At 49.1% G+C, this 21,452-nt stretch overlaps 1 protein-coding gene and 2 long non-coding RNA genes across 3 annotated transcripts in view; 1 reads left to right on the top strand and 2 right to left on the bottom strand.

The window, feature by feature from the left end:
* Positions 1–21,452, top strand: part of LOC145505791 (uncharacterized) — a 188,764-nt gene that overhangs the window by 131,914 nt on the left and 35,398 nt on the right. The window contains exons 42-46 of the mRNA XM_081488689.1: positions 1,160–1,391; positions 7,618–7,839; positions 10,134–10,283; positions 13,010–13,233; positions 15,006–15,237. Coding sequence (XP_081344815.1) covers positions 1,160–1,391; positions 7,618–7,839; positions 10,134–10,283; positions 13,010–13,233; positions 15,006–15,237 — 1,060 coding nt within the window. The remainder of the gene's footprint in view (positions 1–1,159; positions 1,392–7,617; positions 7,840–10,133; positions 10,284–13,009; positions 13,234–15,005; positions 15,238–21,452) is intronic.
* LOC145507045 (uncharacterized) lies at positions 595–6,623 on the bottom strand. Its single transcript, XR_014054524.1, has 2 exons — positions 6,049–6,623; positions 595–3,670 (listed from the first exon to the last, which is right to left on the bottom strand). It is a non-coding gene; the product is annotated as an uncharacterized LOC145507045 (long non-coding RNA).
* LOC145506910 (uncharacterized) lies at positions 14,441–20,470 on the bottom strand. The gene is made up of 2 exons (XR_014054442.1): positions 19,896–20,470; positions 14,441–17,516 (listed from the first exon to the last, which is right to left on the bottom strand). It is a non-coding gene; the product is annotated as an uncharacterized LOC145506910 (long non-coding RNA).

Here is a 21,452-nt window from a genome sequence, read left to right as displayed (position 1 = left end):
CGCACCCGCACAGCTCTGCCTCCTGTCCCTTGTCCACGTTCAGAGTGGCCACAGGCCGGTGACCCTGCACAGGACCTGGCAGAGCTGCTGCTCAGACTGTTCTTGTCACGTCAGCCCAGGCCGAGGTGCCCGTTCCTGTCAGCCGAGTGCGGGGGGCCCGGGGGAAAGGCAGGGGTGAAGGGCACAACCAGCAAACGCAGGTGGTGCCGCCTGCACGTTTGACGCTGAGACAGACTGCTTTGTGGGCCGTGTTTGAGCACAGACAGCTCAGAAAGATTGTCTTTCCCCCTCCCCCAGGAAATACGGAACGGTTACATATTAATATGTTTATTTTTACAGCATGTTGTCAGGTAAAAGTGATTTTTCCTTAGGTAACATGTTGACTTGAGGTAAATGGTAAATTCTTTCCATCAACTTGTTATCAACAGTGAAAAACTTTCAGGGTGTATAAGGAGAAGTGAAACTGGAGAGGTGACGACCTGCGAGAATCTTGTATTTTATTTTGAAAATCATGTTATATGCATAATCGAATATTTAAACTGCTATATAACATCATCCGCGAGACATTAGGGGAGAAGAGCAGTAACTGTGAATTCTAGGTTAATGCAGCACATTGACATGAGTCCAGAAACTCACACAAAGCTGGTGGAGAACTTCATCAAGTGATGCATTTGTACATAGACAACCTAAAAAATAAAAAAATCAATTCAGCACTTCATCTGGTCTAGAGACTTGTGTTTAGAAACTCCAGCTTGTTCGTGGCTCACTGTTTTGATTGTACAGAGTTCCTGATTCCCAGCGGAATAGACTTGAGGCACTGCCGTGCATCTCTGCCCTGAGAGCAGGGAAGGTAAAGGTTGTCAACTTCAGGTTATCTCCTCACAGGGAGAGAGGCGCCACCCAGGCCCCGTCAGAATGTTAGAGTAAACCAGTCAAATCAAACGAGAATGATCAGGGGCCACTTTGTAAGACTCAAGGATAAGTTATTCTAAGTTTGAGAATATTGAAAAGAGGGAAAGTTGAACCTTTTTGCTGAGATGTTAATTGAGCAACTGTTCCTGGAATATGCTAATCGTGACACAGAATGCAAGCCCACATTTGTTGTCCAGACACGTTCCTCTGCTGACAAAGGCAGGTGACGGGTTTTATTCTATTTTAGGTTGATCGAAGAAGAGAAGGAGAACACGGAGCAGCGGGCCGAGGATACTGAGAGCAGGGTGGGCAAGGGGAGCTTAGGCAACCTTCGTTGTTGTAAATCCTCGAGCTCCCTCAACCTGTGTCCCGCCTCCTCGCTCGCCAGCTCCTGCCCGCCCAGCAGTGGGCGCGCCAAGCCCCCAAGGAGGCGGCACAGCTCGGCGCGGAAAGTAGACCAGCGGGACATCAAGACTCTGGTATGTGTCTGCCTCCTCCCTGCCACGTCCCTCCCCCAGCACACTGGCTTTCTTTTTTGTTTGTTTGTTTTTTGTTTTTTCTGTTTTTACCCAGAAGAAACTCAGGTACATTTGCTACGCTTAGAGGTCTAAGATTTTTAAAAACTGCCTAGTCTTTAATCATTCCATACTCGCACAGCAACAAATTAGTCTTGATATTTGGACCACCGGCTTAGCACGTCATCATGAACTCAGCCAGGGCCTGCCTCTGTAACGTTGGGCCCGGCCTGTGCTGGACACAGCAGGTGCAGGGAAGTTGCTGTTGTCACCGAGTAGACAGCCTTGTGAAAGTAACCATAGGCAGCTCTCCTGGCGTGTGAGACCCACGCAGCACATTTTTCATTGGGGATACCTGGCTGCAGGCTGCAGGCCATGCGGTGGGAACAAAACCAAGAATCTAAACTGGTCTGCTTGCTGCTGGACCTGGCTGCACGCTCAGGCCAGCTCTGGGTGTGAAACCAGGTTAAAAGCCTGGTGCCCCAGGGCCCCAGGGAAGAAGTTGGGCTTCCTCACTCTTCTGAGTCTAAAAATGGGATGACGACCTAGGGCTTTTGGTGACAGAGTGTGCAGCTCTGAAGCGCATGTTCCTGCTTTCTTCCATGTTTAGCTTAGGTTTCCTGAGCGCATTGCTGTTTACCCTGTGAAATCATGTCTACAACACTCTGCTTTGTAACTGCACTTGTATTATCACTTTTTTTGTTACCACCCATTTCATGTTAGCTGCATTGTTAGTCAGCATATAATTAAATTAACTGTGAATCATTTTAGCAGCATGTGAAGTGATAACTGGTCTATTTTGTGGTCTTTTGACACATTGGTTTTATAATATGCATCACTGGCCAATTAGTTGATAGTGTGTATTCTTTGACGATTTCTCTGTGGTTTCATGCTTGATTTCTTTCCGAGTATTTGTAAAAGAACAGTTCTGTATATTTTTTCTTGTTGCTGGAGTTCTCTGACGGTGTGTCTGCTTTCATCGTTGGTTTTGATTTCCTGTCTCATCCTGTTGTCTGCTTCGTTGTCATCAATCCAGACCCCAGCTTCCCACAACCGCACCCCCCCGAGGCTGTAGTTTACCCATCCATCTCCCCTCCCCCGTCCTCCCACTTGCTCTGGTCATAGCAGTCTGGGGTCCACAGCGTGTGTCCCCTTAGTCGGGTTTCTGCTTTGTCTTCATGTCTCATTAAATGGTGTTTTTCCCCCATAGCACTAAGTTTGAATTATTGTTATCACTGTGCAGTTACAAGCATAATGTAGATGGATGATACACTACAGAACCTGTGTAATTCATAACTGAGATTATGCTTACCTGAAGAAATGATCCTCTTATGTGTAGAATTAATGGACTTTTGACACAACATCCTTTCTGTGTTGGTGCTTGTATTTGAGACTGTAAATCTCATCAGCTTTTGCATGCTTAATGTCTCTACGAGACTCTTTTACAAAGTATCTTCTATGGTTCATAAAATGTGAAGACTCCACCTGCTGTTACGCTAGCTTTCATTCTTACATATTTTCATAGGGTACCTGCTTTAATGAATTTATTTTCAGAAGTTTGAAATCAAATTCTAGGTAACGATTTTACATTAATGTCCAACAGGTGGTTAGATCTGTTCAGTGTTAAAATAGGTATTACGGCAACTTCCTCGTCAGTTAAATTACTATTTTAAAGTATAACATGTTTTTTTTATTAAGAGAAACTAACTTATAGAGAGGTTTGGCTGAGAACAGACAACTGTTAAGGCCCTTTGTTGTACACAGTGCTGTGCTTTAACAAATCATGATGTTGTAATAGAATTGTATCTTCCTGAGGAATAATGTATAGTGTTTCTCTAGTAAATCTTGAATAGCTTATTTAACTAATGTGGTCCAACAAATTGTTCTGTTTCCAGTTACATGTTCTCTAAATCTACATCTCACTTATATGTTTGCCGTCATTTTTGCTTTACTGTCTTTGCCTATATTGATTCTTGAATTTTTAGCTTCAAAGTCGCAATAAATCTGGTTTCTCTTCATTTCTTTGCATGCATCTATCAGTCTAGTGAGTTAAGGAAGCATCGTCGAAAGGTAAACTATTTAGTAATTTAGCATGCCTTTGTTTCTCTGTGAAGTATTAGAGTCCTTATCGTGTTAGTGAATGAACACTATGTGGTTACGTACTGGTGGATGATTGACATTTTAATAGAAGTAATGAAACTCGCCCACCACTTAAAATATGCTGATGATGCAATCAATCCATCCTAAAGGAGATCAATCCTGGGTGTTCATTGGAAGGACTGATTTTGAAGCTGAAACTCCAGTACTTTGGCCACCTCACGCGAAGAGTTGACTCATTGGAAAAGACCCTAATGCTGGGTAGGATTGGGGGCAGGAGGAGAAGGGGACAATAGAGGATGAGATGGCTGGATGGCATCACTGACTCGATGGACATGGGTTTGGGTGGACTCCGGGAGTTAGTGATGGACAGGGAGGCCTGGCGTGCTACAATTCATGGGGTCGCAAAGAGTCAGACACGACTGAGCGACTGAACGGAACGGAACTGAACTGAACTGAACTGAACTGATGGTTCTGTTGGAAATAGGTCATTGGTTGGGACAATTGTAACAGTTTGCCTTTCTCCCACTTGTTTGCCTTCTAATCATCTCATGCTTATTTATAATAGACATAGTAGTATTTATTATTTTTAAAATTTTCTTTACTTATTTTTTTGGCCATACTGCACAGCTAATGGGATGTTAGTTCCCCAACCAGGGATCAGACCGGTGTGAAAGTGAAAGTGCCAAGTCCTCACCTCTGGACCATCATGGAATTTCCACGTAGTGTTTTCTTAAAAGAAATGACTGAATCAGAGCCATAGATATTAGATTTGGGGGAAGCCAATTTAATGACGGTGGGTAGCAGTGTGCAGGAGACTCTGTGTGCCAGGCACCGTGTCCAGTGCTTTCTGAGCCCGTCATCTAATCCCGCAGACACCCAGGTGAGGTCCAGGCTGCTGTTATCCCCATTCAGCAGATATGGACACTGAGGCTTAGAGAGGCCGGGCACCGTGCCCAGGCTCGCATACCCAGCGGTGCGGTGCAGACTGGTCTGATCAGAGCCTGGACACTTAACCGTGGTGCCGTCCATCCCGCTTTCCTCCAGAGGCCCTCCTGTCCATCACAGCAACCCTGATGGAGGGAGCCTCAGGAGGGAGCTCGCTGCCTCTCCCCTCGGGTCACTTGGATGAGCCCCTGTTGTTGGAGTCCAGTGGCCCGAGGGCTGGCCTTCCTTGTCCCTCTCCTGCTCCCAGCCCGCTGATGGAGCACTCCTGGGGCCTTCCCACAGGACTTGGGCAGCCGCGCTCCGGTTCAGGCAGCTCAGTGCCCAGGAACCCTTCTGCCGGGCACAGCAGAGTAGCTCCGTCACCCTGAGGTTGGTGACCTGGGTGTGCCGCTTGCCCGCTTTGTGGCCTGCTTTGCCCTCCTGTTAAATGAGGACACGGTACTGCCCATCCGACTCACGTGGGCACCCGTGGGGCGGGCTCCCATCCTGGCGGAGGGTGCCAGGCTGGGGACCCAGAGGCCTTTCTCAGGACAAGGCCCGGGGGAAGGGCCTGGCCGTGGTCCCTGACTTTGAGGCAGGTGTTTGTCTGCATTCAGTCCTAGTCAGCCCAGGTGTGTCACTTCCCTGCTCTGTTCTTTGTTGTTTTCTGATTTTTATAAATGCTTCTTTTAACTTGAATTTGAGATTGATCCCTCTTCAGTTCCATGTGGATAATTTCTAGCTTTTGTAGCCTTCTGTTGTCTGAGGGTGGTTGTTAGAGATCAGGGGAGAGTGCACAGTTTATCCAGCTGCTGTTAAACGAGTTCAGCTGTATTTTGCAGTAAGTCACTTTGTTGTCACCAAGCTCCTGTGGAGCTGCAGTGGATCAGTATTCTTTACAGAATCCCATTACAAAGCCACAGGTTAGTTGGTTAAAACGACGCACTCATTGTTTATAAAAATACTTTCCATGCATGCTTCCTAAAACCTCCCCTGGCTGAACCACACGCCCACATGTATAAGTGAGACCTGTCTGGACCCTGAAGGGGTTTATCTGTTCCCCACACTGTTGCCACCACTGTTTCCTGTCCTCAGACCCAGGACCAGCGGAAAAGCTGGGCGTCCAGGAGAGATCTTTTTTTTTTTTTTCAATTAGCTTATTTTTTAATTGAAGGATAATTGCTTTACAGAATTTTGTTCTTGTCTGTCAAATCGCAGGAAAAATCAGGCATAGGTACACATATATCCCCTCCCTTTTGAACCTCCCTCCCATCTCCCTCCCCTCGAGATTGATAGAAGAGTATCTCTTAGTGAAGACTTCAGTTGAGTTCAGTCGCTCAGTCGTGTCCGAATCTTTGCAACCCCATGAATCGCAGCACGCCAGGCCTCCCTGTCCGTCACCAGCTCCCGGAGTCCACCCAAACCCATGTCCATCGAGTCAGTGATGCCATCCAGCCATCTCATCCTCTGTCGTCCCCTTCTCCTCCTGCCCTCAATCCTTCCCAGCATTAGGGTCTTTTCCAATGAGTCAGCTCTTCGCATGAGGTGGCCAAAGTGTTGGAGTTTCAGCTTCAACATCAGTCCTTCCAATGAACACCCAGGATTGATCCCCTTTAGGATGGACTGTTCGGATCTCCTTGCACTCCAAGGGACTCTCAAGAGTCTTCTCCCACACCACAGTTCAAAGGCATCAGTTCTGTGGCGCTCAGCTTTCTTCACCGTCCGACTCTCACATCCATACACGACCACTGGAAAAACCATAGCCTTGACTAGACGGACTTTTGTTGGCAAAGTAGTGTCTCTGCTTTTAAATATGCCATCTAAGTTGGCCAAAACCTTCCTTCCAAGGCGTAAGCGTCTTTCAGTTTCGTGGCTGCAGTCACCATCAGCAGTGATTTTGGAGCCCCCAAACATAAAGTCTGACACTGTTTCCACAGTTTCCCCATCTATTTCCCATGAGGTGATGGGACCTGATGCCATGATCTTAGTTTTCTGAACGTTGAGCTTTAAGCCAACTTTTTCACTCTCCTCTTTCACTTTCATCAAGAGGCTCTTTAGTTCTTTTCCACTTTCTGCCGTAAGGGTGGTGTCATCTGCATATCTGAGGTTATTGATGTTTCTCCCGGCAGTCTCGATTCCAGCTTGTGTTTCTTCCAGCCCAGCGTCTCTCATGATGTACCCTGCGTCTAAGTTAAATAAGCAGGGTGACAAGGACACACAGCCTTGACGTCCTCGTTTTCCTATTTGGAACCAGTCTGTTGTTCCATGTCCAGTTCTAACTGTTGCTTCCTGACCTGCGTACAGGTTTCCCAAGAGACAGGTCAGATGGTCTGGTATTCCCATCTCTCTCAGAATTTTCCACAGTTGATTGTGATCCACACAGTCAAAGGCTTTGTTTGGCATAGTCCATAAAGCAGAAATCGATGTTTTTCGGGAACTCTCTTGCTTTTTCGATGATCCAGCAGATATTGGCAATTTGATCTCTGGTTCCTCTGCCTTTTCTAAAATCAGCTTGAACATCTGGAAGTTCACGGTTCACCTATCGCTGAAGCCTGGCTTAGAGAATTTTAAGCATTACTTTACTAGCACGTGAGATGAGTGCCATTGTGCGGTAGTTTGAGCATTCTTTGGCATTGCCTTTCTTTGGGATTGGGATGAAAACTGACCATTTCCAGTCCTGTGGCCACCGCTGAGTTTTCCATATTTGCTGGCATATTGAATATAGCACTTTCACAGCATCATCTTTCAGGATTTGAGATAGCTCAGCTGGAATTCCATCAGCTCCACTAGCTTTGTTCGTAGTGATGCTTCCTAAAGTCCGGTGGACTTCACGTTTAGCAGATGATTCTTAAAGAGCAGAATAACTGGGGAAAGCTACTAACGGACGGGGTGCTTGATGTAAATCCCGAGCAAGTAAACATGCCAAGCACCAATGGAAAGGCAAGTCCTCGGTCTCGCTCTCTGTCTGGTTCTCGCCTTACCATCCAGTCTGTGCGGGGCTGTTGGGACCTGTCAGCAATGCACCATGTAGATCTGAGTGGCCGTGAGGGTCGTGTGAGCTCCCAGAGTGCAGAAGAAAGTTTTGACCTCACCGATTGCCCGGAAATGCTGTGTTCCCTCCCTCCCAAAACAAGGCTGTCTGTCTAAGGCTTCCTTTCCCCCTTAGAGATCCTCCGACGGCTCCCCAAGCCACGAGGAAGACCTGGCTAAGGTGATCGAGCTCCAGGAGGTCATCGAGAGGCAGTCAGGGGAGCAGAGCCAGTCGAAGGAGTGCCTGGCAAACCTCTCTGCCTACGTGAGAGAGCCGGAGGAGGACCCGGACACGGCCAGGAAGGAGCTCCTCGCGTCCGAGGAAGCGAACAGACAACCACAGCGGGATGTCCGCGAAGTGAGTGACAGCGGACGTGTCTGTTGTCCTGAGGTGGAATGTGGGTCCCTTGTTCTCCGGCTGATCTGAGCTTTGGGATGGCTGCGTGAGTAGGAGCACAGAGCGCTGGCGAGACCGCGACTGGCGGCCTCCCCGCCTCTGCGTCGAGATCTCTGGGGTAGAAGAGGCCTGGTCCAGGCGGTCCATTGGCAGTGGAGCAACACGAGGGCATCCCTAGCGCTGTGCTCACCCTGGGTGTGGACTCCTCATTTCTACAAGTTCTAGGGTGCCCAGTGTGTTCCTCTTTGAAAAATTCATTCATCCATTCATTCATTTATTGGAGTCTAGTTGCTTTCCTTTTTCTTGGAGAAGGCAATGGTACCCCACTCCAGTACTCTTGCCTGGAAAATCCCATGGATGGAGGAGCCTGGTAGGCTACAGTCCATGGGGTCGCTAAGAGTCGGACACAACTGAGCGACTTCACTTTCACTTTTCCCTTTGATACACTGGAGAAGGAAATGGCAACCCACTCCAGTATTCTTGCCTGGAGAATCCCAGGGACAGGGGAGCCTGGTGGGCTACCGTCTGTGGGGTCGCACAGAGTCGGACACGACCGAAGCGACTTAGCAGTTAGCAGTTGCTTTACACTGCTGTGTCAATGTCTGCTGTACAGCAAAGTGAATCCGTCATATATATATATATTTATATTTATATTTATATTTATATTTATATTTATATTTATATATATATATATATATATACGTGTGTGTGTGTCTACATATATCCCTCTTTTTAGATTTCCTACCCATTTACTTCACCACAGAGCCCTGAGTAGACTGCCCTGTGCTGTAGAGTAGGTCCTTACTCGTTGTTGAGTTTACGCATAGTCTCAGTAGTGTACATACGTCAACCCCAGTCTCCCAGTTCATCCCCCCCACCTGCCTGTCGAATGTATACCTGATGATGCTGAAATTTCCTTCGGGTTCACTCAGGCGAGTCTGGTGACGTCTGTGGAGCCCGTTCTCTCGGAGAGATGGGAGCCCGCTGTGTGGCCCCTGCTGAGGCAGCTTGCCTGGCCGTCTTCTCTAGTTTTCTGAGGTTCTGCTCCTTGAGGGGATGTGTGACATTGATACCGGCGGTCAGACAGGTCGAGTGGCGTTTGCTCACCCTCAGAGCCTCAGGCCCGTGCTGTGTAACCATGTAGAGTCATGATGTTTCTGGTGGTCGTGTCTGCGGCTGTCATGATTGATGAGAAACTGCCTAACGGTCATTGTGAAAAGAGAAGAGTGCTGAGGGTTCGGGCCTCCTCCTGTGAGCCTCACCTCTCCTTTGTAGGCAGGCAGACAGCGCCCACCCTGCCCCACCCCTCCCCCGTGAGACCGTCTCAGACAGAACCCCTCCGACATGTGCTACAGCAGGTGTCCTTGTTTAGTAGCTTGGTGTGAGTAATTCTCTGTGAGAGCTCAAGGTGAGAACTCAAAACAGAATATTTGCACGCTTGTATAACCTTTTCCCACTACTCTTTGGCAACAGGAGGAGATTAGGTGGCAGAGTTCAATATGTAGAGAATTCTGGGAAAAGCGGCCTTGAGACCTTTCACTTTTAATGTCAGGCCTTTGCCCACATTGGTTACTTAGTAGTCGACTACGGAGGGACCTGCAGTGGATTTTGACCTGGCGGACGGGAGTTGCACCAGCAGCAAGTTCTGGTCCTGGTTTGACCCTTTCATACATGTGGTGTAAGTCTGCTTTAGAAGAATTAGGCTTGAGAAGGCTGCTTCCAGTTGTGTTAAACTTTGACTTCTGTTTCCACTCATTACTATTACTTGAATTCTGAGGAAATTGCATGAGAGTTTTCCGACTTTTACCCGAGGAAACGAGCCTCAGAGGTCCCTGTTGGATCTGTCGAAGGTCCCTCCCTCTTGTGGATCCAGTCCGCCTGTGTGGTGTAGCAGACAGAGGTCGTGACTTCATGCCAGATACCATTCCTCCTGGAATTCATGCAATAACAGGGTAGTTTAGTATACTCTTTGCTGTTTGGGTTGATTATGTTGAAGAGAAGCTTGGGAAACCGAGTGGCCAGACAGAACGTTAATACAGACATATGGGTGCCAATCGTGGCAAATGTGACATTTTAAGTAGGCACGTTTTTGCTCACGTCCGAGGAAACTGCCGTGTCTAGGACTTTAATTTTGAGGACGCTAACTTTATTTTTGAGTTGAAACTTAGGATTTAGTCCAACTTTTTTACGCGTACGTGTATCGGAATGTTCCATGATAATGACTTACCTTTTCTACTCTGCAATGCCCGGTGTAGGCCATGGTCCAGAACACGGACGTGGAGGTGCGAATCACTACCCTTGAGAGATGCTACCTTGCCGCCCAGCGCGAAGCCACCTCTGTGCACGACGACCTCAATGATAAACTTGAAAATGAAATCGCAGATAAGGATTCTATGCATCGACAGGTAACGGCTTTTACTGAACTGTGTCTGACTTTTATAGTGGTGAATTCCTGAGGAAGGAAGGTAAACACCTTTTCATGTGACTCCCACGTTGTAAGGCACCTGCCCCCTCACACTGTGGTCCTGAAATGGTTTTGGAACAAAGCGTTGATAGATCGCTTTATGTCTTCCCATTTTCCTTTTTCTGGCTACGAGTTTCCTTTTAAGGCATGCTTTTTTTTCTTAAAAGAACCAATTTTGATAACTTGTGGCCTACTGTGAGGCCCAGCACAGTACTAATTAGCACCGTTTTGATTGAAATCATCCTGCGAGTAAATGGATACACATACCCATCATTTTATAGTGAGAAGAATTCTCATTGGAAGTTTAAGTACCTTTGTATTTTCGCCTCATTTATGGCATGTAATTTTTCATACATGTCTGTGTTTTGAGCTGCCATGTTCAGTGAGCAGCTAGTTTGGGCCAGACATCGTCAGAACTAGGACTCCAGCAGTGAATTAAAAACCGTGTGCGTTCTTTATCCACTGCCATGTAACAAATCACTGCAAAGCTTAGTGACTTCCCAGTGAGCAGGTCACAGTCCAGTTTCTGTGCTTTGCAGCAGGTGGGCCTGGTTCAGGGCCTCCTGAGGACGCAAACATGGGAAGGCCCCCCAGGGCTGGATGGCAGGCTTTCAGACTCACCTGGCTGGTGGGGACAGGCCCAGGTCCCTGCCGTGTGGACCTCTTCATGGCCTGGCTTTCCTCAGAACACCCTCTGAGAGCGAGAGCGCGGGATGTAGCCCGGGGCCTTTCGCGCCCCGGTCTCGGAAGCCGCACACCTTCAGTTCTGTTTGCGAGAGTGAGCTGCGAAGTCCTGCCTCGCTCAGGGGCTGAGCAGGAGTTGCCCCCTCTGCCTCTTGAAGGGAGGAGGATGGAAGAATTTGTGGACCCGTTTTTAAACCCACGCAGCCTGTCGGACAGTAATGAGCAGGGGAAGGAGACCAGAGTGCCCGAGTTGTCTAAGAGGAGGGGGGACGATCGTGTGTGAACAGGGTGGCCAGCGAGGTGACACCAGGAGGGTGACCTGGAACAGAGACCCGGAGGCCGGAAGAGAAGTAGCCACTCGGAGATAGATCAAGGGTCGTGTCAACAAGCGGAGATAAGGGAGAGAGAGGGCCGCATCAGGGAGGACCCCGGGCTCAGGCCTGAGCAGCTCGAGGCCAGAGCCTGTTTCCTGAGCTGAGGAGGGCTGTCAGGGCAGGGAGCTAAGAGACGGGCCTCAGCCCTGTTGAGGTGGATGAGCCCATGGGGTGTCCAGGGGACCTGTGAGGTCAGCAGCTGAGTGTTCCGGCCTGGATCCAGGAGAGGCCTCACTCAGCTCAAGGTGGACTTGGGTCGTGGGCATACAGATGGTGTTTAAAGGCACAGACAAGGTAAAGTCACCAGGCAGGTGCCCGTGGAGAGATAGGGGGTGCAAGGGTAGAGCTGTGGGGTGCCTCGCATTCCAAGGTTGAGAAGGGGCGCAAGGGACTGACTAGTAACCCCAGGGAGGACGGGGCCTGGTGCCCAGGGAGAGACATGCTTGGGGTGGGGGGAGGGCAAGGAGAGGAGGGGGCTTGGTAACATGGGTTCCTCAGAGCTCCCTGGGAGCTGCCCTGCGAGCGGGGCACACCGCCTGCTTGCAGAGAGCTGGAGACTGGGCGGGGAGGGGGACAGTAGAGGCCTCTCCCAGGGAGCTCTCAGAGACCCTCAGTGGGCGCTGCAGGGAGCCCTGGAGGAGGAATCTGCTGGTTCCCTTTGTGCGATTTTAAGGTGAGAGAAGGGAGAGGACGTGCTGGCTGAGCTGATGGGGGTGAAGCCATATGCAGCTGGTTCGCTGGAGAGGAGCAGGAATGATGGCAGGTGGTCCTGGAGCCAGTGCAGGGGGTGGCCCAGCCCTGGGGAGGGGTCGTGACGAAGACAGGGGCGAGGGCGCTGGCCACGGGGGACAGGGAGCCAGCAAGCCAGCACCTCGAGGCTGCCCCTCGGCTGCTTTGAGGTCACGTCTGGGAAAGAAGGCAGGACCTGGGTGAGAGTGGGCCGGGGGGAGATGTGCCAGAGAGAAGGGTGTGAGGTGTGAGAGCTGGAGGGCGGCTCGGAGCCCAGCAGGCCCTCTCCCGCACGTCTCTGGTGACAGAGCCGCCTTGCGGTGTGAGGGGCCGTCCCCCAGAACAGCCCGCGGGCCTGCGCCCCGGGAGGAGCCCCGCGGGGGGCTGGCCCTCCCAGCCCTGCTGGCCCTGCTTGCGCCTGTCTGTGCGTGTTCAGACCAGCCTGGAAAACGGAGGGCTGGGGACCTGCGAGGATGGCGCTCCTCGGTGAGTAACACAAGTGGTGACCGCTGAGGTGGACCCAGAGGCTGCGGAGCTGAAGGATTTCTTTTTCTTATTTTCCTTCAGCCTGGCTGATGGAGGCACAGATGTATTGTTGTAATTTTCGGACTTTGTCTCTGACTCCATCGGCCCACCCTTGTGAATAACCTCATAGGATTGCCTCCCATCCACGCTAAGACCTGAATGTCACCAGGCCATCTAGGAAGTGGATTCTCCTCCTGCCTGTTTCTTCAGTACTGCTCGCTTAAGAGATGGCAGTGTCTCATAAGCATGGCCCGTTTATCCACAGTTGGGGCTTCCATGTAAACTTGTGTTCAGTTCCTGATAGACTTGAGCTGCCCTGAATGTCGCTGACGAGACGTGGTCCTCTCGTGCCCAGGTGCAGACCCTGAAGGAAAAGGACTGGGAGCGCGCGCAGCAAGCCAGCGTGCCGGCCAACGTGGCCCAGGCGTTCGAGAGTGACGCAGACTTGTCTGACGGCGGGGGCGACAGGGCCACCCTCTTCAGCTCGGCCGCTCTGCTGTCGCCCAGCGGGCAGGGCGATGCCGAGACTCTGACTGTGATGCTTCAGGAGCAGCTGGACACCATCAACGAAGAGATCCGGTGGGTGAGCCCGAGCCGAGCTCCCCAGAAACTCGGCTTCTCTGAGGAGCTGTCTTCTCCTTAGAGAAGGCTGAGTGTTCCATAGTAAGGAAACTGACTTCAAGTCTGCTTCAAGAATTTTCAGTTCTGAGATTGCCCTTGATTATAGAGCTCAGTCAGCCAGGGCTGTGGGGGGCGTTGTGGGGTGTCCCCCCACCAGCTCTGAGCCCCAAGGTGGGTGAGGTGCCGTGACAGTGTCCCCTGCGGCCCGTGCACCCTCCAGCACTGAAGGTTCGCCCTCGTGTGTCCCTCGGAGCCTCCCACATTCTGGTGAAAAGCCACCTGAAACAGAAAAGCTGGGGTTTTGGGGTGGCAAATTCCCCCTCAGATCTGCATTTTCCTTTTGAACTTAATACAGTGTGAAGATTGGCTTGTTGTACGACAGTGGTCCAAGGACATGTGTTTGAGTTCTTCTCAACTCATCAGTGTCTGTGAGATGTTTTCTGTAGACACCGTCTGGGCTGTTATAACAGTTTACAAACGGGATAGAATCCAAAGGCCCGCCTCATGGCGAGCAGGGGCCTTGGGTCTGGGTGCGGCCAGGTGGCTGGGGGCCCCGAGGCCAGCCTGGTGCCGCACCCGCACAGCTCTGCCTCCTGTCCCTTGTCCACGTTCAGAGTGGCCACAGGCCGGTGACCCTGCACAGGACCTGGCAGAGCTGCTGCTCAGACTGTTCTTGTCACGTCAGCCCAGGCCGAGGTGCCCGTTCCTGTCAGCCGAGTGCGGGGGGCCCGGGGGAAAGGCAGGGGTGAAGGGCACAACCAGCAAACGCAGGTGGTGCCGCCTGCACGTTTGACGCTGAGACAGACTGCTTTGTGGGCCGTGTTTGAGCACAGACAGCTCAGAAAGATTGTCTTTCCCCCTCCCCCAGGAAATACGGAACGGTTACATATTAATATGTTTATTTTTACAGCATGTTGTCAGGTAAAAGTGATTTTTCCTTAGGTAACATGTTGACTTGAGGTAAATGGTAAATTCTTTCCATCAACTTGTTATCAACAGTGAAAAACTTTCAGGGTGTATAAGGAGAAGTGAAACTGGAGAGGTGACGACCTGCGAGAATCTTGTATTTTATTTTGAAAATCATGTTATATGCATAATCGAATATTTAAACTGCTATATAACATCATCCGCGAGACATTAGGGGAGAAGAGCAGTAACTGTGAATTCTAGGTTAATGCAGCACATTGACATGAGTCCAGAAACTCACACAAAGCTGGTGGAGAACTTCATCAAGTGATGCATTTGTACATAGACAACCTAAAAAATAAAAAAATCAATTCAGCACTTCATCTGGTCTAGAGACTTGTGTTTAGAAACTCCAGCTTGTTCGTGGCTCACTGTTTTGATTGTACAGAGTTCCTGATTCCCAGCGGAATAGACTTGAGGCACTGCCGTGCATCTCTGCCCTGAGAGCAGGGAAGGTAAAGGTTGTCAACTTCAGGTTATCTCCTCACAGGGAGAGAGGCGCCACCCAGGCCCCGTCAGAATGTTAGAGTAAACCAGTCAAATCAAACGAGAATGATCAGGGGCCACTTTGTAAGACTCAAGGATAAGTTATTCTAAGTTTGAGAATATTGAAAAGAGGGAAAGTTGAACCTTTTTGCTGAGATGTTAATTGAGCAACTGTTCCTGGAATATGCTAATCGTGACACAGAATGCAAGCCCACATTTGTTGTCCAGACACGTTCCTCTGCTGACAAAGGCAGGTGACGGGTTTTATTCTATTTTAGGTTGATCGAAGAAGAGAAGGAGAACACGGAGCAGCGGGCCGAGGATACTGAGAGCAGGGTGGGCAAGGGGAGCTTAGGCAACCTTCGTTGTTGTAAATCCTCGAGCTCCCTCAACCTGTGTCCCGCCTCCTCGCTCGCCAGCTCCTGCCCGCCCAGCAGTGGGCGCGCCAAGCCCCCAAGGAGGCGGCACAGCTCGGCGCGGAAAGTAGACCAGCGGGACATCAAGACTCTGGTATGTGTCTGCCTCCTCCCTGCCACGTCCCTCCCCCAGCACACTGGCTTTCTTTTTTGTTTGTTTGTTTTTTGTTTTTTCTGTTTTTACCCAGAAGAAACTCAGGTACATTTGCTACGCTTAGAGGTCTAAGATTTTTAAAAACTGCCTAGTCTTTAATCATTCCATACTCGCACAGCAACAAATTAGTCTTGATATTTGGACCACCGGCTTAGCACATCATCATGAACTCAGCCAGGGCCTGCCTCTGTAACGTTGGGCCCGGCCTGTGCTGGACACAGCAGGTGCAGGGAAGTTGCTGTTGTCACCGAGTAGACAGCCTTGTGAAAGTAACCATAGGCAGCTCTCCTGGCGTGTGAGACCCACGCAGCACATTTTTCATTGGGGATACCTGGCTGCAGGCTGCAGGCCATGCGGTGGGAACAAAACCAAGAATCTAAACTGGTCTGCTTGCTGCTGGACCTGGCTGCACGCTCAGGCCAGCTCTGGGTGTGAAACCAGGTTAAAAGCCTGGTGCCCCAGGGCCCCAGGGAAGAAGTTGGGCTTCCTCACTCTTCTGAGTCTAAAAATGGGATGACGACCTAGGGCTTTTGGTGACAGAGTGTGCAGCTCTGAAGCGCATGTTCCTGCTTTCTTCCATGTTTAGCTTAGGTTTCCTGAGCGCATTGCTGTTTACCCTGTGAAATCATGTCTACAACACTCTGCTTTGTAACTGCACTTGTATTATCACTTTTTTTGTTACCACCCATTTCATGTTAGCTGCATTGTTAGTCAGCATATAATTAAATTAACTGTGAATCATTTTAGCAGCATGTGAAGTGATAACTGGTCTATTTTGTGGTCTTTTGACACATTGGTTTTATAATATGCATCACTGGCCAATTAGTTGATAGTGTGTATTCTTTGACGATTTCTCTGTGGTTTCATGCTTGATTTCTTTCCGAGTATTTGTAAAAGAACAGTTCTGTATATTTTTTCTTGTTGCTGGAGTTCTCTGACGGTGTGTCTGCTTTCATCGTTGGTTTTGATTTCCTGTCTCATCCTGTTGTCTGCTTCGTTGTCATCAATCCAGACCCCAGCTTCCCACAACCGCACCCCCCCGAGGCTGTAGTTTACCCATCCATCTCCCCTCCCCCGTCCTCCCACTTGCTCTGGTCATAGCAGTCTGGGGTCCACAGCGTGTGTCCCCTTAGTCGGGTTTCTGCTTTGTCTTCATGTCTCATTAAATGGTGTTTTTCCCCCATAGCACTAAGTTTGAATTATTGTTATCACTGTGCAGTTACAAGCATAATGTAGATGGATGATACACTACAGAACCTGTGTAATTCATAACTGAGATTATGCTTACCTGAAGAAATGATCCTCTTATGTGTAGAATTAATGGACTTTTGACACAACATCCTTTCTGTGTTGGTGCTTGTATTTGAGACTGTAAATCTCATCAGCTTTTGCATGCTTAATGTCTCTACGAGACTCTTTTACAAAGTATCTTCTATGGTTCATAAAATGTGAAGACTCCACCTGCTGTTACGCTAGCTTTCATTCTTACATATTTTCATAGGGTACCTGCTTTAATGAATTTATTTTCAGAAGTTTGAAATCAAATTCTAGGTAACGATTTTACATTAATGTCCAACAGGTGGTTAGATCTGTTCAGTGTTAAAATAGGTATTACGGCAACTTCCTCGTCAGTTAAATTACTATTTTAAAGTATAACATGTTTTTTTTATTAAGAGAAACTAACTTATAGAGAGGTTTGGCTGAGAACAGACAACTGTTAAGGCCCTTTGTTGTACACAGTGCTGTGCTTTAACAAATCATGATGTTGTAATAGAATTGTATCTTCCTGAGGAATAATGTATAGTGTTTCTCTAGTAAATCTTGAATAGCTTATTTAACTAATGTGGTCCAACAAATTGTTCTGTTTCCAGTTACATGTTCTCTAAATCTACATCTCACTTATATGTTTGCCGTCATTTTTGCTTTACTGTCTTTGCCTATATTGATTCTTGAATTTTTAGCTTCAAAGTCGCAATAAATCTGGTTTCTCTTCATTTCTTTGCATGCATCTATCAGTCTAGTGAGTTAAGGAAGCATCGTCGAAAGGTAAACTATTTAGTAATTTAGCATGCCTTTGTTTCTCTGTGAAGTATTAGAGTCCTTATCGTGTTAGTGAATGAACACTATGTGGTTACGTACTGGTGGATGATTGACATTTTAATAGAAGTAATGAAACTCGCCCACCACTTAAAATATGCTGATGATGCAATCAATCCATCCTAAAGGAGATCAATCCTGGGTGTTCATTGGAAGGACTGATTTTGAAGCTGAAACTCCAGTACTTTGGCCACCTCACGCGAAGAGTTGACTCATTGGAAAAGACCCTAATGCTGGGTAGGATTGGGGGCAGGAGGAGAAGGGGACAATAGAGGATGAGATGGCTGGATGGCATCACTGACTCGATGGACATGGGTTTGGGTGGACTCCGGGAGTTAGTGATGGACAGGGAGGCCTGGCGTGCTACAATTCATGGGGTCGCAAAGAGTCAGACACGACTGAGCGACTGAACGGAACGGAACTGAACTGAACTGAACTGAACTGATGGTTCTGTTGGAAATAGGTCATTGGTTGGGACAATTGTAACAGTTTGCCTTTCTCCCACTTGTTTGCCTTCTAATCATCTCATGCTTATTTATAATAGACATAGTAGTATTTATTATTTTTAAAATTTTCTTTACTTATTTTTTTGGCCATACTGCACAGCTAATGGGATGTTAGTTCCCCAACCAGGGATCAGACCGGTGTGAAAGTGAAAGTGCCAAGTCCTCACCTCTGGACCATCATGGAATTTCCACGTAGTGTTTTCTTAAAAGAAATGACTGAATCAGAGCCATAGATATTAGATTTGGGGGAAGCCAATTTAATGACGGTGGGTAGCAGTGTGCAGGAGACTCTGTGTGCCAGGCACCGTGTCCAGTGCTTTCTGAGCCCGTCATCTAATCCCGCAGACACCCAGGTGAGGTCCAGGCTGCTGTTATCCCCATTCAGCAGATATGGACACTGAGGCTTAGAGAGGCCGGGCACCGTGCCCAGGCTCGCATACCCAGCGGTGCGGTGCAGACTGGTCTGATCAGAGCCTGGACACTTAACCGTGGTGCCGTCCATCCCGCTTTCCTCCAGAGGCCCTCCTGTCCATCACAGCAACCCTGATGGAGGGAGCCTCAGGAGGGAGCTCGCTGCCTCTCCCCTCGGGTCACTTGGATGAGCCCCTGTTGTTGGAGTCCAGTGGCCCGAGGGCTGGCCTTCCTTGTCCCTCTCCTGCTCCCAGCCCGCTGATGGAGCACTCCTGGGGCCTTCCCACAGGACTTGGGCAGCCGCGCTCCGGTTCAGGCAGCTCAGTGCCCAGGAACCCTTCTGCCGGGCACAGCAGAGTAGCTCCGTCACCCTGAGGTTGGTGACCTGGGTGTGCCGCTTGCCCGCTTTGTGGCCTGCTTTGCCCTCCTGTTAAATGAGGACACGGTACTGCCCATCCGACTCACGTGGGCACCCGTGGGGCGGGCTCCCATCCTGGCGGAGGGTGCCAGGCTGGGGACCCAGAGGCCTTTCTCAGGACAAGGCCCGGGGGAAGGGCCTGGCCGTGGTCCCTGACTTTGAGGCAGGTGTTTGTCTGCATTCAGTCCTAGTCAGCCCAGGTGTGTCACTTCCCTGCTCTGTTCTTTGTTGTTTTCTGATTTTTATAAATGCTTCTTTTAACTTGAATTTGAGATTGATCCCTCTTCAGTTCCATGTGGATAATTTCTAGCTTTTGTAGCCTTCTGTTGTCTGAGGGTGGTTGTTAGAGATCAGGGGAGAGTGCACAGTTTATCCAGCTGCTGTTAAACGAGTTCAGCTGTATTTTGCAGTAAGTCACTTTGTTGTCACCAAGCTCCTGTGGAGCTGCAGTGGATCAGTATTCTTTACAGAATCCCATTACAAAGCCACAGGTTAGTTGGTTAAAACGACGCACTCATTGTTTATAAAAATACTTTCCATGCATGCTTCCTAAAACCTCCCCTGGCTGAACCACACGCCCACATGTATAAGTGAGACCTGTCTGGACCCTGAAGGGGTTTATCTGTTCCCCACACTGTTGCCACCACTGTTTCCTGTCCTCAGACCCAGGACCAGCGGAAAAGCTGGGCGTCCAGGAGAGATCTTTTTTTTTTTTTTTCAATTAGCTTATTTTTTAATTGAAGGATAATTGCTTTACAGAATTTTGTTCTTGTCTGTCAAATCGCAGGAAAAATCAGGCATAGGTACACATATATCCCCTCCCTTTTGAACCTCCCTCCCATCTCCCTCCCCTCGAGATTGATAGAAGAGTATCTCTTAGTGAAGACTTCAGTTGAGTTCAGTCGCTCAGTCGTGTCCGAATCTTTGCAACCCCATGAATCGCAGCACGCCAGGCCTCCCTGTCCGTCACCAGCTCCCGGAGTCCACCCAAACCCATGTCCATCGAGTCAGTGATGCCATCCAGCCATCTCATCCTCTGTCGTCCCCTTCTCCTCCTGCCCTCAATCCTTCCCAGCATTAGGGTCTTTTCCAATGAGTCAGCTCTTCGCATGAGGTGGCCAAAGTGTTGGAGTTTCAGCTTCAACATCAGTCCTTCCAATGAACACCCAGGATTGATCCCCTTTAGGATGGACTGTTCGGATCTCCTTGCACTCCAAGGGACTCTCAAGAGTCTTCTCCCACACCACAGTTCAAAGGCATCAGTTCTGTGGCGCTCAGCTTTCTTCACCGTCCGACTCTCACATCCATACACGACCACTGGAAAAACCATAGCCTTGACTAGACGGACTTTTGTTGGCAAAGTAGTGTCTCTGCTTTTAAATATGCCATCTAAGTTGGCCAAAACCTTCCTTCCAAGGCGTAAGCGTCTTTCAGTTTCGTGGCTGCAGTCACCATCAGCAGTGATTTTGGAGCCCCCAAACATAAAGTCTGACACTGTTTCCACAGTTTCCCCATCTATTTCCCATGAGGTGATGGGACCTGATGCCATGATCTTAGTTTTCTGAACGTTGAGCTTTAAGCCAACTTTTTCACTCTCCTCTTTCACTTTCATCAAGAGGCTCTTTAGTTCTTTTCCACTTTCTGCCGTAAGGGTGGTGTCATCTGCATATCTGAGGTTATTGATGTTTCTCCCGGCAGTCTCGATTCCAGCTTGTGTTTCTTCCAGCCCAGCGTCTCTCATGATGTACCCTGCGTCTAAGTTAAATAAGCAGGGTGACAAGGACACACAGCCTTGACGTCCTCGTTTTCCTATTTGGAACCAGTCTGTTGTTCCATGTCCAGTTCTAACTGTTGCTTCCTGACCTGCGTACAGGTTTCCCAAGAGACAGGTCAGATGGTCTGGTATTCCCATCTCTCTCAGAATTTTCCACAGTTGATTGTGATCCACACAGTCAAAGGCTTTGTTTGGCATAGTCCATAAAGCAGAAATCGATGTTTTTCGGGAACTCTCTTGCTTTTTCGATGATCCAGCAGATATTGGCAATTTGATCTCTGGTTCCTCTGCCTTTTCTAAAATCAGCTTGAACATCTGGAAGTTCACGGTTCACCTATCGCTGAAGCCTGGCTTAGAGAATTTTAAGCATTACTTTACTAGCACGTGAGATGAGTGCCATTGTGCGGTAGTTTGAGCATTCTTTGGCATTGCCTTTCTTTGGGATTGGGATGAAAACTGACCATTTCCAGTCCTGTGGCCACCGCTGAGTTTTCCATATTTGCTGGCATATTGAATATAGCACTTTCACAGCATCATCTTTCAGGATTTGAGATAGCTCAGCTGGAATTCCATCAGCTCCACTAGCTTTGTTCGTAGTGATGCTTCCTAAAGTCCGGTGGACTTCACGTTTAGCAGATGATTCTTAAAGAGCAGAATAACTGGGGAAAGCTACTAACGGACGGGGTGCTTGATGTAAATCCCGAGCAAGTAAACATGCCAAGCACCAATGGAAAGGCAAGTCCTCGGTCTCGCTCTCTGTCTGGTTCTCGCCTTACCATCCAGTCTGTGCGGGGCTGTTGGGACCTGTCAGCAATGCACCATGTAGATCTGAGTGGCCGTGAGGGTCGTGTGAGCTCCCAGAGTGCAGAAGAAAGTTTTGACCTCACCGATTGCCCGGAAATGCTGTGTTCCCTCCCTCCCAAAACAAGGCTGTCTGTCTAAGGCTTCC

This window comes from Giraffa tippelskirchi, chromosome 1, assembly GCF_054371585.1.
Source record: "Giraffa tippelskirchi isolate mGirTip1 chromosome 1, T2T-mGirTip1v1.2.pri, whole genome shotgun sequence".
Lineage (NCBI taxonomy): Eukaryota > Metazoa > Chordata > Mammalia > Artiodactyla > Giraffidae > Giraffa > Giraffa tippelskirchi.
This window is presented reverse-complemented; position numbering and strand designations above follow the sequence as displayed.